This window comes from Mytilus edulis, chromosome 10, assembly GCF_963676685.1.
Source record: "Mytilus edulis chromosome 10, xbMytEdul2.2, whole genome shotgun sequence".
In the NCBI taxonomy this organism is placed as follows: Eukaryota; Metazoa; Mollusca; class Bivalvia; order Mytilida; family Mytilidae; genus Mytilus; species Mytilus edulis.
The window spans coordinates 6,143,099-6,161,515 of record NC_092353.1 but is presented as its reverse complement, the minus strand read 5'-3'; the positions used below and the strand labels follow the sequence as shown (position 1 = coordinate 6,161,515).

The 18,417-nt window shown below is 32.3% G+C and overlaps 2 protein-coding genes across 2 annotated transcripts in view; both read left to right on the top strand.

The window, feature by feature from the left end:
* The window catches only part of LOC139493237 (CAAX prenyl protease 1 homolog), a 256,843-nt gene that overhangs the window by 91,850 nt on the left and 146,576 nt on the right, over window positions 1-18,417 (top strand). The gene's annotated exons all lie outside the window — the stretch shown is intronic.
* On the top strand, window positions 2,482-14,437 carry LOC139493233 (cornifelin homolog B-like). The gene is made up of 4 exons (XM_071281457.1): window positions 2,482-2,569; window positions 12,205-12,411; window positions 13,441-13,577; window positions 14,129-14,437. The coding sequence occupies exons 2-4, from the start codon at window positions 12,222-12,224 to the stop codon at window positions 14,219-14,221; spliced, it is 420 nt and encodes a 139-aa protein (XP_071137558.1). The 5' UTR covers window positions 2,482-2,569; window positions 12,205-12,221; the 3' UTR covers window positions 14,222-14,437.

Sequence of the window (18,417 nt, the reverse complement as noted above, 5' to 3'; positions counted from 1 at the left end):
AAGAAGCACTGAAAGGCATATATATTTTTTTTTAAGAATGATGCTTTTTTCTGAAAACATTTCACAGGAATATCATACTTTTACATAAATTAATCATCCCTAATTCTTATTAACTTTGTATTTGCATTGTATCAATTGTCAATTTTTTTAGTTCAGTGTATATTTACTTGTGTTACTACGTCTTTTGATTGAGTTAAGCCATTTCAGTTGAAATTTTATAGACTGTCTTTCTATGTTGGGAGTTTACACTATTGTTACAAGAAAGGTCGAATGTTTGGTATCATTAAAACGTTTAAACCCGCTGCAATTGTTTGCACCTGTCCTAATTCAGAAATCTGAAGTACAGTAGTTGTCGTTTGTTGATGTGTTCCATAAGTGTTTATCATTTTTCGTTTTTTTGTATAAATTAGGCCGTTAGTTTGGCCGGTTGACTGGTGTTACACCAGTACTTTTTGGAGGGCTCTTTATATCTTGCTGTTCGGTGTGAGTCAAGGCTCCATGTTGAAGACCGTACTTTGACCTATAATGGATTATTTAAAAAAAAATGTGACTTGATGGAGAGTTGTCTCATTTGCACTCATACCACATCTTCTTATAACTATATATAGGCAAAGCACATTAGAAAAAATGTAACACAAGAATACAAAAATTGTTCATACCACAATACCACAATGACGGGATGTATAAGTACAGAGCCACGTCATGTAACAAAGCATATGTAGATAAATCACATTTATAAGCAAAATGGAGGACACGAAAACAAACATTTTACCATAGAACAAGAGCACAATAAGGGGACGTATAGGTACAGAGGCACGTCAAATCGATTTCACCAAAAACATATTGAACAGTAAAAGTAATAATCATAACGAAAACTACTACAACACGTTATAAATATGATAAACGACGTCAGTACCCAGAATCTATACTTCAAAACAATCGTGTATTTTTTGTGAAGTTGATACAGAATAGTTAACAACAAGGTCTTGGTACATTTGTACCTTCAGGTCAACTTTTAGACGAGACATTCTTTGGCATAGCCCTGGTTCATCAACTTTCGGTTGAGACACTGGTAAGTTACAGTTCATAATAGATACACAAAAAACTAAAACAAAAGCAGGTTATTCAACAAAAGAATATCAAAAAGTAGTTTTTACTGGAATGGTGACCAACTCGAAAAGATATAAAAATACAAATATTTTCGAAGTATAATCAAAGCATCTAGAATATTACTACGAATTGAATTAGATAAGAAATACATTTAAGTTGTGTTCTCTGCAATAGAAATTTTTTCTAAAAAACTTTACAACAAATTGTTCGAATCGCTAGTTTAACACATTCTTATGTATTATAAATCAGAAATTTTGTATGGATAGATTTAGAGGTATACAAAAACAATAAAATCTGATAGACAAGCACAAATAAAGACACGAATAAATTTGATATTTTAGCAAGGAATGATAAAGGTGGAGAAGACATACATGTATTTACAATTTTGCAAATATATATCTAAGATTATTAAACAATCTGTAAATTGCGCTACTCAAGCCCAACTAGCCCAGTATCAAATCTATCATGTAGACGTCTTTTTTTAAGTACAAAATTTAAATGTTTTGCAAAATATCCAGTAATGAAAAAAAAACTTTATTATATGATGCTTCTGTTTCTCTAACTGGCTTTATGTAAATGTTATAATCTCACGGATTTCATGTAGAAATAATAGCCCGTACAAGCAAATTAGACATGAATAAAATACAGGACACTAAAGAAGAGTTCATTTAAGAAAAAATTAAAACAGAATTTTGCAAATTTAATTGTTCAGAAATATTAAGATCAACTATTGAAACAAGTAAAGTGTTCATGTACAGTAAATTTATACAAAATATGAAATAAACAAATACATTCTTAAGACAATTTTGAATGATGAAAATTATTACTAGTATGTAATATGCGAGTAAGTGACCATTTCTTGGAATTAGAGAGGAGTAGATAGACAATAACTACAAGAGAAAATATGATATGTACATATTGTAATAACAATGCGGTTGAAGATAATCCCCACTTTTTCTTAATATGTAGATTAATATTATTTTACAAAATCAACTTGAACAAAACACAAATTTTATGTGATTAGAATTATAAAAAATGTCTGAAACAAATATATTAAAGTTACTTCAGTCAATCTTCATTTGATATTATGCAGCTTACTGTTTGGTTCTTTTAAAACGTCATTTACACTGAGCAGCGTGGACTCAAAACCTGCATTTTCATTATCATATTTTTCTAACTGCTATATTTGATGATTTAAAATATGTTACATGCATAATTTTTGCATTGTGTATATATTTGTATTCGAATGGGTATATGCTATCAACCTTCAGTGTATTAATATGCATTCATTTATAAATATTTACATAAATAAATAATTTCCCCCTAGCACAGTAGCCCCTCGTTTCGCTAAATGATACGATATTTCCTAGTAAACTTCACTTAACTTTCACTTCCTGATGAGCTTTTTACTCGTATGTTGAAAAAAATAAATATATTTTTTGAACTTTAAAAGAAAAAGGTAAGACAGTTTTACTTTATTTTGATTGTTAATAGTTACCTAAGGTACCAGGATTATAATTGTATACCTCAGAAGCCCGTTCAGTCTACATAGGACTCATCAGTGACGCTCAAATAAAAATAGCTAGCAAGCCAAACAAGTACAAATTAGAAAAGCATTGAGGAACCAAATTTCCAAAAAACTATGCCAACTACTACGGCTAAGATAATCTATAATCTATGCCTGGGATGATTTTTATTTTACTTATTTCTGCAAGTATCGAAGTATCACTTTTCAGTAACAAGACAATACCAATCAAAACCAAGGAGTAAACTAAATATTACTAGTATGATATATACATATACATATGCATGGATCTACAAACTGTCGATACCTGTAACTTGGCATTGCAAAAGGTCGTGTTTTTTCTCTGGCTGTTTGTGACGTCTTTACACTAAATCCATTGGAAATTGGATGTGTACGGCTTGATAGTTTAGTCTTAGATGCATGGTTTTTTTGTTAGTTGTTAATGGCTTTGAACTAGCTGTCAGATAACTGCGAGTACTCTCAGATCTGTTCATTGTGTCTTTTTGTGTCGGGATGTATAAGTACCCGGCCACGTCCACTTGTATTTTTGTCCATCTGATGAGTTAAGCCTTTTTCAACTGATTTTTATAGTTCGTTATTATGTTGTACTGTTATACCACTGTCCCAGGTTAGGGGAGGGTTGGGATCCCGCTAACATGTTTAACCCCGCACATTATTTATGTATGTGCCTGTCACAAGTCAGGAGCCTGTAATTCAGTGGTTGTCGTTTGTTTATGTGTTACACATTCGTTTTTCGTTATTTTTTTTTATATAAATAAGGCCGTTACTTTTCTCGTTTGAAATGTTTTATACTGTCTTATCGGGGCCTTTTATAGCTGACTATTCGTTATGGGCTTTGCTCATTGTTGAAGTCCGTACGGTGACATATAGTTGTTAATGTCTGTTTCATTTTGGTCTCTTGTGGACAGTTGTCTCATTGGCAATCATACCACATCTTCTTTTTTATAAAACTCACAAAAACCAAAGGACATTTACATCAACAGTTTAAATAATAATTAAGACACAGCACGAACTCCACTAAAACCGGGAGTGAAATCAGGTGCTCCGGAAGGGTAAGCATTTCCTGCACCGTATACGGCACCCGTCGTGTTATTTCTTTGTTCAGTCCGGTAATGATGGAAGGTTATTATGACTGAGGAAGAATATCAGATATGATTTCTGACACTCTTTTGCCATAATGGCCAATCAGCTCATGATGGCGACCGTAAAATTTCTTGAGTGTTGACCTTAATTTGATTGATTCATAGCCCTGTCTTAGCAACTTTTGAGAAAGCAGTATTCCTCGTTCAACAAAATCAGCGTACTTTGAGTTACATGTAGCTCTAGAGTAACGTATCAATCGAGACACATATACTCCATATGCTGGTGCCGCTGGGATGTTGCTACACAGAAATGGAAAGTTGACGATAGGAAAATTAAAATCATCGCGTTTGTCATAAATTTTGGTATTCAACCTACCATCAGTAGTCATTTCGAGAAAAAGGTCTAAATATGAAGCAGATTTATCTGTGTCGGTAGTATATTTAATTTCAAGTTCACTTGGATATATTAAATGTAAGTGATCACTGTATATATTATTATTAAGAGACAGTACATCATTGATATACCGAAAGGTGAAGTTAAAAGACTGGGCTAATTTCTTTTCTCCTTTCTGTACAAGCCCTTGGATAAATTCTGCTCCATAGGAATATAAAAACAAATCTGCAATTAAAAGGAGCGCAATTGGTACCCATTGAGATTCCAATAGTCTGTTGGAAGTCCAAACCTCCAAATTCAACAAATATGTTGTCAATTAAAAAGTCCTGCATGGCAGTGATATCCTCGTCGGTATATTTTTTCCTTGACTCTGTATGATTTTTAACAAAGTAAGCTGAATTCCAGCCCAAAACTAGATATTTAAATGTCAAGTGTCCTTTTTGTTAAAGAAACATAAGCTGACGAGTTCTTTCAGTCGAGCTTTAAGTTAAGTATGTGCATGTGATAAAATAGTGGTATTGTACTCTCTATGATTAGGGTAACATTATAATGAGCAACCATGTGTATGTGTTTTGCCTTTTGGTATACACGTACATATGCCTAAGTTTGTCTCATGCAAACTTTATGAAGCTTTATGAAGCCAATATTCGATGCTAAAAACCAACACTCGCAGACAAAATAAGAATTTGTGCAGTGAACGTCTTACAGTTCACCGCATTTAGCAACAACTTTTCTTCAACCAATTTTAGATTGTGATATAATGCACATGAGTTCTATCAGCATAAATAAAAAAAATATGTTTAATACTAGTATAACTAGATAACTGTCATTAGAACATTAAAAGATAATGAATGAATTATTTTCAAAAAAGAATATACCAAGGTAGCAAGTAACATAACTCATGGAAAGAATATTTACTGTGTTTTGCAGTTGGAATTGAGTAGTTACCGGAACCCAAAAAGCAAACGCTTTATTTCTTAATCAAAATCATTTACAACTTATATTTCTTTTGATAAGAAATTGGTACATATAATTAGGTCTTCCAGGTTACTATTGGGTTTTTCATCAAACAAATCAAATGTTTGGTAGTGTAATCTTCGAACATTTTATTTTCTTTAAACAAATTTGAATTTTTTTTTCATAGAAATATTTTTGAAACTAATTGTGTAATATAAGTTTTGTTGAAGTGGTTGTTAATCACAAATCTGCAAAACTCTTTAAATCATGTAAATATCTGATTTTACACAGCGTTTAGCATATATTATAAGACGTTTGTTATTTCTATTGATTTTATTCACAAAAATTATTACACATTAAATAGTTTGACTAACTCATATAACGGAAACGTAAAAAAAAAAATAAAACCAAGAATTCCGTGAACTCCTGGCAAATTGAAAAAAAAAGGAGTATCTTAAAAACAAAATTAAACGCTGTCACTCAACGGAACTATTGAAATAAACTTGTCATATCCTTGACTGAGTTCAAATCTTCGTAGGTTTACATTTTATTTTTTTAATCAAAATGAGAAATTTAAAAGTTACTATAATCAGTAGTACAGTAAGAGAACAAAACTAATTTCAATACGAAATATTTAAAGGTACCAATACTGTGTTTGTTGATATTCCGTATCAACTTCACAAATAATACATGATGGTATTGAAGTACAGATTCTGGGTACTGTAGTTGTTTATTATCTTATGAACGTTTTACAGTATTCTGTTATTTGTCTTTATGAATATTATTTTTACTTTAGTCGATTTTTTGTGATATCCATTTGACGTGGCTCTGTACTATTTTTGTATTTTAGTCTTTCTTTTTCACTCCAGTGTTTTGTCCATATGCAATCTTGCGTTTCGTTGTTAAATATCTATTAGTTTTTATAGTAATCAAGAATATAACATAATGTTGATTGCTGTACTCCTATTTTGACATTTAAGCCTATAATTTTTGTTTTGTTCACCCATCGTTGTAAACTGTCATACACGTGATAGGTTTAACTAGCTTTAACAACAGGTTTAAACCACAGTTTTCTGCATAAGATAATGCCCGTACCAAGTCCAAGGTATAAGACATTTGTATGATAAGCGTTTGATTTTGCCTTTTAATAAGGTACTGTTTTGTTTTTAATTTACCTCGGCGTCATTTTTTCAGTGATATTATTTTTAATACTGTGGTCCATTTTGAGATGTTAGTGCCAATACTACATCACGCCTCTTTCCTCTACCAGTGAGTAGACGTGTCTTAAATAACACATGTAGCAAGCAACATGGCTGCATGGGACAACAACGTATGATTTATGTCGTTTTCTGCACTGAAAATGTAAAATATATTCGGACGACGACGGCGACGTCATGCCTATATACACAACAATGCGTAAACCTACTTAGACCCCTTCTAATTATAAAGAAATGTACTAATGACATAGGCTTCGATGTGTTATTTTCTCAGATAATTCGATAGAGGAGAATGAGTTTGTTTAGCTACACTAAATATGCTACAACGCGTGACATGAAAGCATTTAAATATTCAGTCTATCTGCCATACATATATGCAAAATATCACCCTTTATTTGTATAAAATACAATAAAGATATCCGCTTGCTACCATATATCATTTGAAAGGGTTTGCAGAATCTTAAAATTTCTTATCCTCTTAAATCAGGAAATTTCATATATTCTATCAGAGACATCAATTGTTCGAATATTGGAATAGTTTTTCGTTGTTGGTATTTTTTTCCTCAAATATTTTCACCTTTTTTCAACGTTTTAAAAATAACACGAAATAAAGATGTTATGCATCCTATAATTATATGCACATATGTGTACTAAATATTTTCGTATTGTTGTGAAACTGTCCCTAATTTAGGGTATTTCATTTTAAACAAAAAAGCAGTAAGGATAGCCGTAGCTGTAATAACAATATGTAAATATATATAAACATAACATTTTGAGTTGTTTGTGCAAAGAAGGAAGGAAAGAAATAGAAGACGCCTTTGATATTGATCAAACAGAAAGTGAGACTTAGAAAATATGTTATTTGTTGGTTGACTATCGCATTAGTTACAAAACAAGGATGCATGTTATATCTACTTTCATATACGTAGATATGAATAGTTTGCCACCATTTACTGGGGATTCAAAAACCCATATATCGATTTGAACGTAGATAACTTGACCGCTGTTGATAAATGCTGATTTAGCTAGAAGTTAAACATGGTTACCAGTCAAATTGCATATCAGATACAATAAGAGACGGTAATAAACTCGTGTTTTGTTGTATTGCTACGGCGATAGTTTTCTAGCAGTATTTTTTCACATGTTCGGCTTTGGTCTTTTTTTTCTTATGGTGTTGTAAGAATTCATTTCACAAAAATACAGAGCTTAGAGAAAATGCAAAACGGAAAGTCCCTAATAAAATAACAGAATCAAAAGCTCAAACACATACAACGAAGGAAAGCTGTCATATACCTGACTAGGTACTGGGATTTTCACTTGTAGAAAATGGTGGAATGAAGCCGGTTATATAGCTAGCTTTACCTCTCACTTATATGACTGTTGCATCAAAGTCGATAATATTGACAACGACGTGTGAATAAAACAAAATAGGCACTTGTTAATTTTCTTACACAAATGAAATTTGATTGTCCCCTAATCATCTTGTGTCACTTTTGAAAAGAACTTAAGATGAAAACCATGCATTTTGAGTCAACTTATATTGATTATGAAGATTGAAAACTCATTCGATATTTGTTATCTTCTTAAATTAGAATTCTCATTCTTCAACTAAGTCATCCTGTAAGTAAAAGTGTGAATGGCTCTAATATGAGTTTTAGCCTACTTAAACTCATTTCAACTTCTCCTGTAATAAAAGTGTCCTTGCATTGCCTTCTTAACATAAGTTTTTTGTTCATCATAACTACATGAAGTTACAACGACAAGATAAGAGCAGTCTCTACCTGTCTTTATATAATATCTAATATAGTTTAGACTTTTCTGAATCAGCCCATGTATATCAAATATATATAGGAATCTTACAAAATGTCAGGGTTTGTTGGTAGTTTGGATGATTGTTGTCAAGTGTCAGGATTTAATTAATATGTAAAAACGCTGGCATTTTCTGTAATAGAACAGAAATCAGAACAATAAGGAAGTTTTGTTTATTTAAATTGAAGGTCATTGCTATACACATTGTGTGAACATAGGGAAGCATTTTTGTAGGAAAAAGATGTGTGCATATTATCTGATATCTGATAAAATACGGATGAGTATCAGGTGGAAAACCGGTTGAAATAGAACAAAAAAATCGAAGCTCTTTGTAAGAGAAGGTGATAAATGCTTACTGAAATGTTTACTTACTATAGTGACAACATTTTTAAAAGTTAATAGAAACAAATAAAATGACAATTTTCTTTTCAATTACGAAGTGTTTTATTTCAAAAACACTATTTGCATAAATTTTCAATTTATCTAGTACATAGTTAAGCAGAACAATTAGATATCAAGTCGACGACATGGGTATCTTTCAAGTTGGATGTAGAAAATGCATAACCTCCGATTTTTACAAAAAAAAATTACCACGGACGGAAAACATATAAATATATTAGTTCAGTAATTTTCGTGTCTGCCCTTCAATTATGTTACTCAAGAAAAAATTTCAAAAAATGGGTAACAATTGTATCGAAATGAGAAAATCGAGTGCACCTTTTGTGTTAGGGCGTGTTTGAGTTGAATATTTTGTCTTGATATCGCACAAAGCAAGAATGTTTCATACATCGTCTCGATTCAGATTCTATCATTTTATATATCAAATCTATAGGTTGACTAAATAACATAAAAAAATCACAGTACTAAAAGATGAAATATATGGGTCAAGTGAAATACCTATCTAATGAATCACAAAAACAGAGTAGGTGTGTTCGAATAGCTAATAGTTTACTAAAAGTTCTTGACGACAGTCTTTCAAGTTGGATGATGAAAATGCATATCTTCGAAAAATTCTAATTTGTTGTGTGTGATAACTAGGGTTTATAGTCTTCAACCACTAAAAAAATCTAGTCTGCCCTTCCACGAAATATTTAATTAGATTTTTTTTTAAATGTTTATGAATTTTTGAAAATTCCACCTAACAACCGATTTTACAATAGTTTTAAGTTGAATAAATGCAGACAAGATCATTAACTGATGCTCGTTAGTTAGTTGATACATTTGTCTTTTAAAATACAACTGACATATAAAGATCGTAATGGTGATAAATTTATCGGTTTCCAAGAGCAAAATTAGCAGCGCGTCATCCCTACAATGGCTTCCGTTTCTACGATTTTAAAAATGAACTGGCGTAATGGGGAGGTAATTTTGACAAAGTAGAATCCTGACTGGTATGATTTAAAAATATCGAATCCGAGGAAAACCCGTAAGCAAATGACAAAAAGCTCAAACACTTCAAACGAATGTATAACAACTTATATATTATTTATGAGTTTCGAACAGCGGTATACTACTGTTGCCTTTATGTATACCTGACTTTCATGGTACAGGGATTTTCTCATGCAGCAAATAGTGGATTATTATTATTTCATTCATAAGACCGTGCAGTCCATGTCACAAGGAAAAGGACGCCTTGTTTTGGAAATTTCAATACTTAATCCTAATCAATCTAATAATCTAAGCCTCGTTTAGAAATAATAACTTCAATCCATACTAGGAAAGCCCTGTCACATTTAGTACGGCTAGCTTCTGTTGTTGGTTATTAACACGTATAGGGGAAGGGAAGTCTTGTGCAATAAGATGGGTGGAATTAATAATACAAATAAAATTAAAATAAATTCAATTGAAATATTAATATAAGAAACGCTAGTAAGAAATATTTTGGTACATAATAGCTATATACCAATATTATTGCCATATGAGTACCTTGAATTTTAGGGAAGCCTCTTTTCAAAAATTAAAGATAGAGATGACAGGAACTAAGAAAAACAGTAATACAAACTCAATACCATCTTGATAAACAGGTCGATATGGAAGATTAGTTGAGATAAACTTGATGTTTTTAAAATAAAGATTTGACTCTTATTGTATTGTTTTTCTTTTGTCTTTTATTCATGATACGCCAGATCTTTGAGTGTTTACACTCGATTCACGTCATTCAGAACAAAACCTAACATGCTAACACATCATACTCATTTACACCTAGACTTTCCAAAACAGTATGCACTGATTTAGGAATATAATTGAGAGGTTTATATATTATTCTTATATGCATAATGTGCTGAATTCAGAATATCTGTGAAATTTTTAATAAAACTTTTGTTCCTATTTTATAATTTTGTGTACTAAAAGAAGTACACCAGTGAGTCATGAACATGGTATATGAACCACTTAAATAGCAGATTTTATTAATTCAATGGCATATTTCTGAGCTGTGTTGATCAAAAGCAGAAAATATTTCAGAAACCAATATTGCGAGTCCCTGCAGGGCCTATGAAATTGTGTGTGTACTGAAATTGAGCTCGCTCGTGTGTTATCAACGAATGTTAACGTCATGTGACCACCAAAGTTCTGTTATCCATGTTTCAGGATATCAAAATTAACTTGCCAAATTTATTTTTCCTAAGTAAACTAGGCATGTGACAATTCTTACCGAGTTCAAAATTTGTCAATAACAATCGAAATGAAAAAAATACATGTAGCTGTTCCGAAGACTGTAAATTAAACTTTGGCATTATGTAACAGTAGAATATATGCACGATCAGATTCTTTGTTGTTGTGATGTGTATCATTACAATTAATTATATAAAATGTGTGTTCTGGCGAAACGCGCGTCTTGATCAAACCTATTATATATAATGAGTTTATTTAATGGCTTGAATTTCCTTTCAAAGATACATTATTGTGACTTCCTATATTTTTCAAATACTTTTTAAACTTATAACATCATACCGCTCGTGAAACGTTGGGTTTCTTAAACTTTCGCAAATTCACGACTTCCTATCACATCCGTTTTTCGTCTGTTTTTTTCTTCAGCGCAGCGACATCTGTTGACGGCTTTCTCAGAAATTACATCTAATTGATTCTCGTGAAATATATAAGGGGTTTTGATGGACAAATCAGGAATTTACTGTCCGGGTGAATTTGATAATTTGGACAAAAATTTGTAAGGGTTCCACGGAACCCAGTGTCTCGCCTACTTTTGCTGTTAATCGCAGACTCAACAAAAATGAGGAAAAACATCAATAAAATTTCCCTCTCGATACTGTCTTTTGATTGAAAGAAGCTTCCAAGTTTGGTAAAAAAAAATCCAGGATAGTTTATGAATCTAATAAATGATTTATAAACTTTAACTGCAGACTGTATGTAATGTTAACTGGAAGAAAAACTAAGTCCATTTATAAGTAAAAAACGGAAAAAGTGATTTTTTTTTTACAAAATTTACTTCTGAATAATATCTTATGATCAGAAACAAGCATTTGTTTAAGTTTGGTAGAAATCCAGGATAGTTTAAGAACATTATAAAAATTTTAAAAACTTAAACCACAGAGTGAATTTTTTGTTTCTGGCAAAAAAACTAAGTCCATTTATAAGTAAAATACGGAAAAGGGGAAATTTATTTTTACAAAATTTTCTTCTTGATACTATCTTATGATCATAAACAAGCTTCTGTCCATGGTACAAATCAAGGATAGTTTATGAAAGTTATTAAAATTTTAAAAACTTTAACCACAAAGTGAATGTAATGTTTCCTCACAGAAAAACTAAGTCCATTTATAAGTAAAATACGGAAAAAATGGAATTTTATTTTTACAAAATTTACTTCTGGATACTTTCTTATGATCATAAACAAGCTTCTGTCCAAGATTGGTAGAAATTCAGTATATTTTAAGAAAGTTATTAAAATTTCAAAAACTTTAACCACAGAGTGAATATTTGTGGACGCCGCCGCCGACGACGACGCCGACGACGACGGAATGTAGGATCGCTTAGTCTCGCTTTTTCGACTAAAGTCGAAGGCTCGACAATAAAACCATATGTTACTCATACCAAATATAGAGTATTTGTATTACTGTACCTTTTTTTCAGATTAAAAAAACTTAACTATGGCCGAAATGAACACTGCCCCAGAACAGTCGATGGGAGGTCAGTTTCAGCCCCAACAACAGCAACAAAATACCACGGTGATCGTTAACCAACCAAGTGCTCCGACAAATCAATTACTTATTGGTCCTATACATGGAACCAGAGAGTGGTCAAGTGGACTCTTAGATGTTTGTAACGGCATGGGAAACAGTAAGTATTAAACTTATGGGGGAAAGTCTAAGTATACGATCTACTTGTCTTTTCATGTCTTTACATATTCAATATAATTCTGCATAAACAGTTTGACAAACCCGTGTCAAAAGGACAAATCAGAACTGTTGTCTGCAAATGTCTCTACCAACAACTAAGTACCTCCAATTACGATGGAGTGAACTGAAATGTTGATGTTTCGGGCAAGAGACTGAGTGTCCTGTATCAAGTCAGGAAAATGGCCATTGTTATATTATAGTTCGTTTCTCTGTGTGTTACATTTAAGTGTTCAGTTTCTGTTGTGTCTCTGTTCTCTTATATTTTCTGTGTTTCCCTCAGTTTTAGTTTGTAACCCGAATTTGTTTATTTTCTCAATCGATTAATGAATTTTGAACAGCGGTATACTACTGTTGCCTTTATTCATCTCCTGGCATCTTTCATTTCCCCCTGAAAAGATTATGCTTACATTATTCATTATTAGGTATATACGTGCTAGTCCTTCGTCTTTTTTTAATATATTATACATCGCATCATCTTTTTATAATGCAACGACTTTATACGGAGGATATAAATCCCCTTAATTGATCACTATGCTGGTGCTTGTTATGCCTATCAATATTTTCTTCATAAAAAGTTGTTGCTCACAAGGAAGCTATTAAATCAAGTCTTCCAAGTGGTTGAGTTGAAATCATCCCTTCATATTTTTTTTAACTAAATTACATAGTTATTATGATTTCAATGATTAGGAATACATTAAATATTTATCATAATTATAAAGTAGTGAAAGGAAGACAATCCTACCTCTGACGATGAATCGGATTATCAAGATCGTGAGGATTAAAATAAACTCACTAAAATTCAGAAACCTTTACAATACCCTAGCTCCAAGGTTCGGAAAGTTATATTCCTGAAAATTGACAACATTATAACTTTGTAGTTTAGTGTATCATAAAAAAAAACTACAAAAAGCTACAACACATATAACATTTACATTTTAAAAAATGAACATGATGTGTTTTTGCATTGTAGGTGTGTTCACCTTTTTTTGTTATTGTTTGACAATCAAAGACCTTTCAAGAAGAATAGGCGAACGTGGCCTGACAGGTTGTGTACCGGCTGCTGACATTAATATCAGGACCAGAATAAGGACACTTGGTGGAATTAGGGTAAGTCAATATAAAAAGAAGATTACGTTTGATTGTAAATGATAAAACTCTACACAATGACTCAGAAAAACAAAAGTTGACAACTATAGGTAACCTTACGGCTTTCAACAACGGGCTAAGCAAATACTGCATAGTAAGCTATAAAAGGTTCCGAAATGACAAATGACAAAACAGTTGAAACGAGAAAACCAATGACGTCGACCAGTACAACACAAGAACACACTATAAAAAACAATAAAAAGCATATATTCGTAGCTACATATGTTAATGTTACAATTTTTGTTAAATCAATAGTTTGTGAAATCAGACACATACGTTGATAGACATTACTTAGCCTGATATCCAGTACATTGTAGATATCGAACTGGCGTTCTTAATGTGACATATATATTAAATATCTAACCTAGACATTCCTTACATTGATTGGATTTAAATGAATGAAAAAAATGATAAAAAATTGATTGGATTTAAATAAATGAAAAAATGATAAAAAAAAAATCTTTGTTTGAGAAGTTTTGCTTTGGAATTGTAGTAATACATTATCATTTCAGGGTTCAATATGTGACGACTGCATCGCCGTTACATTTTGTAAAATGTGCGCAGCCTGTCAGGAACAACGAGAACTATGTTCTATGGGAATATAAAACGGTAGTATTGATTGTACTAGGACCAAAGGACTTGCTTGGATATTTGAAGTACTATATGGCTCAACATTATTTGTCCTATCATGCTTCCTGTGAATACAAAACTGCTGATTATGCTAAATGTATTTTGTTTTAAAATAAATTGACACTTATTTGTATCTAAAAAATATAGCTAACATGTATGTATTGATTCTAAATAAAAACCGAATTATAATATATTGGTTTAGTCCCATCCATGCATACAATATGTCTATGTCTGGTTACAGAACGGTGTACGTATTCACAGAGTAAATCTAGGTATTAACTGGGTTTTTTTTTATTAAGTGATTACAAAAAATTTAATTCAATAGACTTTAAAAAACAGATTTGGTAGGAATGAAAATGCGACAACTCTTCACAAAACACCATAAGATACAGAAATTAATTATAGGTCACCATCAACAATACAATTCAGAAAAAAATTGGGAATATGTCAAAGAGACAGCAACCCGACTAAAGAGCAGACAACAGCCGAATGCCATCAATTGGTCTTCAACACAGCGAGAATATTTCACATCCGGAGGTGGTCCACAGCAGGCCTCTGGGTACAAAGTTGTACTAGTTCAATAAAAATGGACGTCACAATAAACTCCAAAACATAAAAATGAACTAAAATTTAAAAATCGTAAGTGACTAACAATGGCCAGAGACTCCCGACTTGGGACATGTGCAAAAACGCAAGTCTATAACTTGGCACGTGCAAATTGTGTGAAGAATACATTAACACAATGTGATGGCAAATATGTAATGATACTACTGAAAGACGGGAATTTAACAATTTGAAATCTTTTATCATCTTCGCTGTCATATAAACTTATTTGAAGTATTCTCTCTGTATCAAGAACGTGATGAAAACATTATGACTGGAAAAGAAATAAGTAACACAGCAACAACGTCAACCATTGAATCTAAAGGTGGGTGAATGAAAACATTTAACAAAGGAGTAGATCCGGTAAGGCCCCTTTTTGGCCCAAAAATATAACAGTTTTACAAAATTGCTAAAATGTAAACTTTTAGTTATTTATTGGACAGTTGAATGCTTCTGCTACATAAATATGGGCTGTTTTTTTGACAATACAATGCACATATATCGGGTTGTAGCACCATTAAGTCATGCTAAATTACTGAAATCTTCAAAATTCTATCATTTTAGTTAAATTTTAGACGGTTTCCGTGTAAAACGAAAGTGGCCGCATTCGTGTTCATCCTTAATATTGCAATGTAAGTTGTATTTTATGATAATACATAACATATATAAAGGTTGTGGATGAACACGGATGCGACCACTTTCATTTTTGACAAAAACAATCTGAAAAGTGACGTTTTTTGGCATATTTGAGAGATTTCTCATATTTGAGCTTCAATCGGATCGTTTTTAATGACTTAATCAGTTAAAATCTTTCACATAAACTAATTGAATCAAGTGAAATAGACACTTAAGTGTTTAAAAAGTGGTCAAAATCTTTCTTCAGATGAAACTGACATTTGAGGCAAAAATGAGTCCTTACCGGACCTACTCCTTTGAATCATGTGTTCTACATTATCATTTTAAGCTTTTCCGCGTTAACCTGCATGAAGAAAAACGATAAAACCAGAAAAGTCAATGATGTAAAAGAGCTGAACATGTCAGGAGTTACGAACAAAAAAATGTATATTCAAAATAGGACATATAGGTGGAACAAAAAACAAGCTGAGGTCAACTTTGTAACGATAAACTTTTGGTTTCTTTCATGAACAAGTGAAGCAATCATTCAAAAGTAGTGCATCTATGACAGTACATATCTTCAAGTAAGATATTTTACTAGTTTCGTTCAATTGAAGTGGGCCAAAGGGATATCAAACTCAAGAGTAGATAAAAACTGAACACGCCATAGCTAAAAACTAAACACGCCATAGCTAAAAACTGAACACGCCATAGCTAAAAACTGAACACGCCATAGCTAAAAACTGAACACACCATAGCTAAAAATAATAAAATCACCAACAGACGAACAACAGTACACAAATCGCAACATTGAAAACTAAAGAATGAGCATTTAAGTTTGTATTACAATAAAGCTCTCATATGCAAACATCAGTTTTTCAAATGAGACAACTTTCAACAAAAAACCAAACGAAACAGAAATAAGAGCAATAGGTCACTGTACGGCCTTCAGTTATGAGCGAAGCCTTACCGCAACGTTTACTAGCTCTAACAGGCAACGAAATTAGAAATTAAAACAATTCAAATGAGAAAACTAACGGCCTAATTTTCAAATCTACAAAAAAAAAAACCGGAAAACAAATATGTAACACAGCAACAAACGACAACCACTGGATAACAGGCTCCTGACTTTGAACTTGCAGTTACAAACAGCTAGTTCAAAGCCAATTACATTGTTTTTAATATACATTTTTAGAGTGAATACGAAGATGAACCAGTACCTCCTCTAAGACCAATGAACTCCGTGTTTGCTGCTTAAAAATGCTCATCTCGAGACCGTTCAGAATTCGAACAGCACAATGTCTCACTTGAACTTTGTTAACTCTTTTGTGATGAAACACCACCTCCACAGTTTGTGTGTTAAGCAAAGTGACATATCTATCTTCTTCCAGAGAGCTGAGTCGTCAAAACATGATTAAAAGACATTAACATTTTTCAAAACTATCTGTGTTTAATTAAAGATATGTGTTTATTATTGTACAACTGTTTCTATTGTTAGTGCTGATGTGAGGATTATTGAATACATATCGTATTTTTATTATGTACCAATGTAAAATATTATACTGTCGACTAGAAACCACAAGAAAATGAGTTATTGTACAAAGAAAAAAGAGAGAAACACTTAAAAAAACACAATTTTATTATAATCATAAAACACGATTACATAACGATACATCGATCTCAGAACATAATATCGATGAGAAGCCACAAGAAAATGAGTTAGTGTACAAAGAAAATAGAGAGACAACCTAAAAAAACACAATTTTATTATAATCATAAAACACGACTACATAAAGATACATCGATCTCAGAACAGAATATCGATCCCTGAAACATTTCCTCCGGGATTTATTTTAGCCTTACCCAGCTAAGCAAGAGTTGTTTCCCTTGGTCTGTCATACTTATAGTATTCGTTTGAGTCAAACTACGGGTGTCTCGAAATATTCCTCTGGTCCGACTGACTTCGAGATAACGAGAGTCGACTGTAATTAAAAAAAAACATGCATCAAATAAAATTGAGAATGGAAATGGGGAATGTGCCAAAGAGACAACAACCCGACCATAGAAAAAAACAACAGCAGAAGGTCACCAACAGGTCTTCAATGTAGCGAGAAATTCCCGCACCCGGAGGCGTCCTTCAACTGGCCCCTAAACAAATATATACTAGTTCAGTGATAGTGAACGCCATACTAATTTCCAAATTGTACACAAGAAACTAAAATTAAAATAAAAGAAGACTAACAAAGGCCAGAGGCTCCTGACTTGGGACAGGCGCAAAACTGCGGCGGGGTTGAACATGTTTATGAGATCTCAACCCTCCCCCTATACCTCTAGCCAATGTAGGAAAGTAAACGCATAACAATACGCACATTAAAATTCAGTTCAAGAGAAGTCCGAGTCTGATGTCAGAAGATGTAACCAAAGAAAATAAACAAAATGACAATAATACATAAATAAATCAAAGACTAAACTATCAATCAGCACACATCCAACATGGTTTTTTATTGTTGCCATAAGTTGATGACCTCTTTGTGGATTTATTGGAAAAGTGATTGTGTTAATTAATACCTTACCCCTCCGTTATGTTCCAATTCAGACTTTTGAATTTGTCAAAAATACACACGTCTCGATCGTGTGTTAATACAGATAGAAAGTCTCTAGTCCTCAACAAAGTCATTTATTTGACGTCCGCTATTATACGGCTGGTATCTTTGAGTAGTTACACAGCGGTAGATTACATAAAAGTGTGTTTAATCAACAAAACATCTTAACTGTTGTGTCATTTCTCATGCCTTCTTTCTTTTGAAGCACTATTATTTATCTGACATACACTATTATATGGCTGGTATCTTTAGGGAGTTTTTTTTTTTACCACAACTGTGTTTTTGCCAATGCAATGCCATGCGAAAGTGTTGGTTTAGTTGTATCTGAAGCGCTCGAATTGAATCATTTC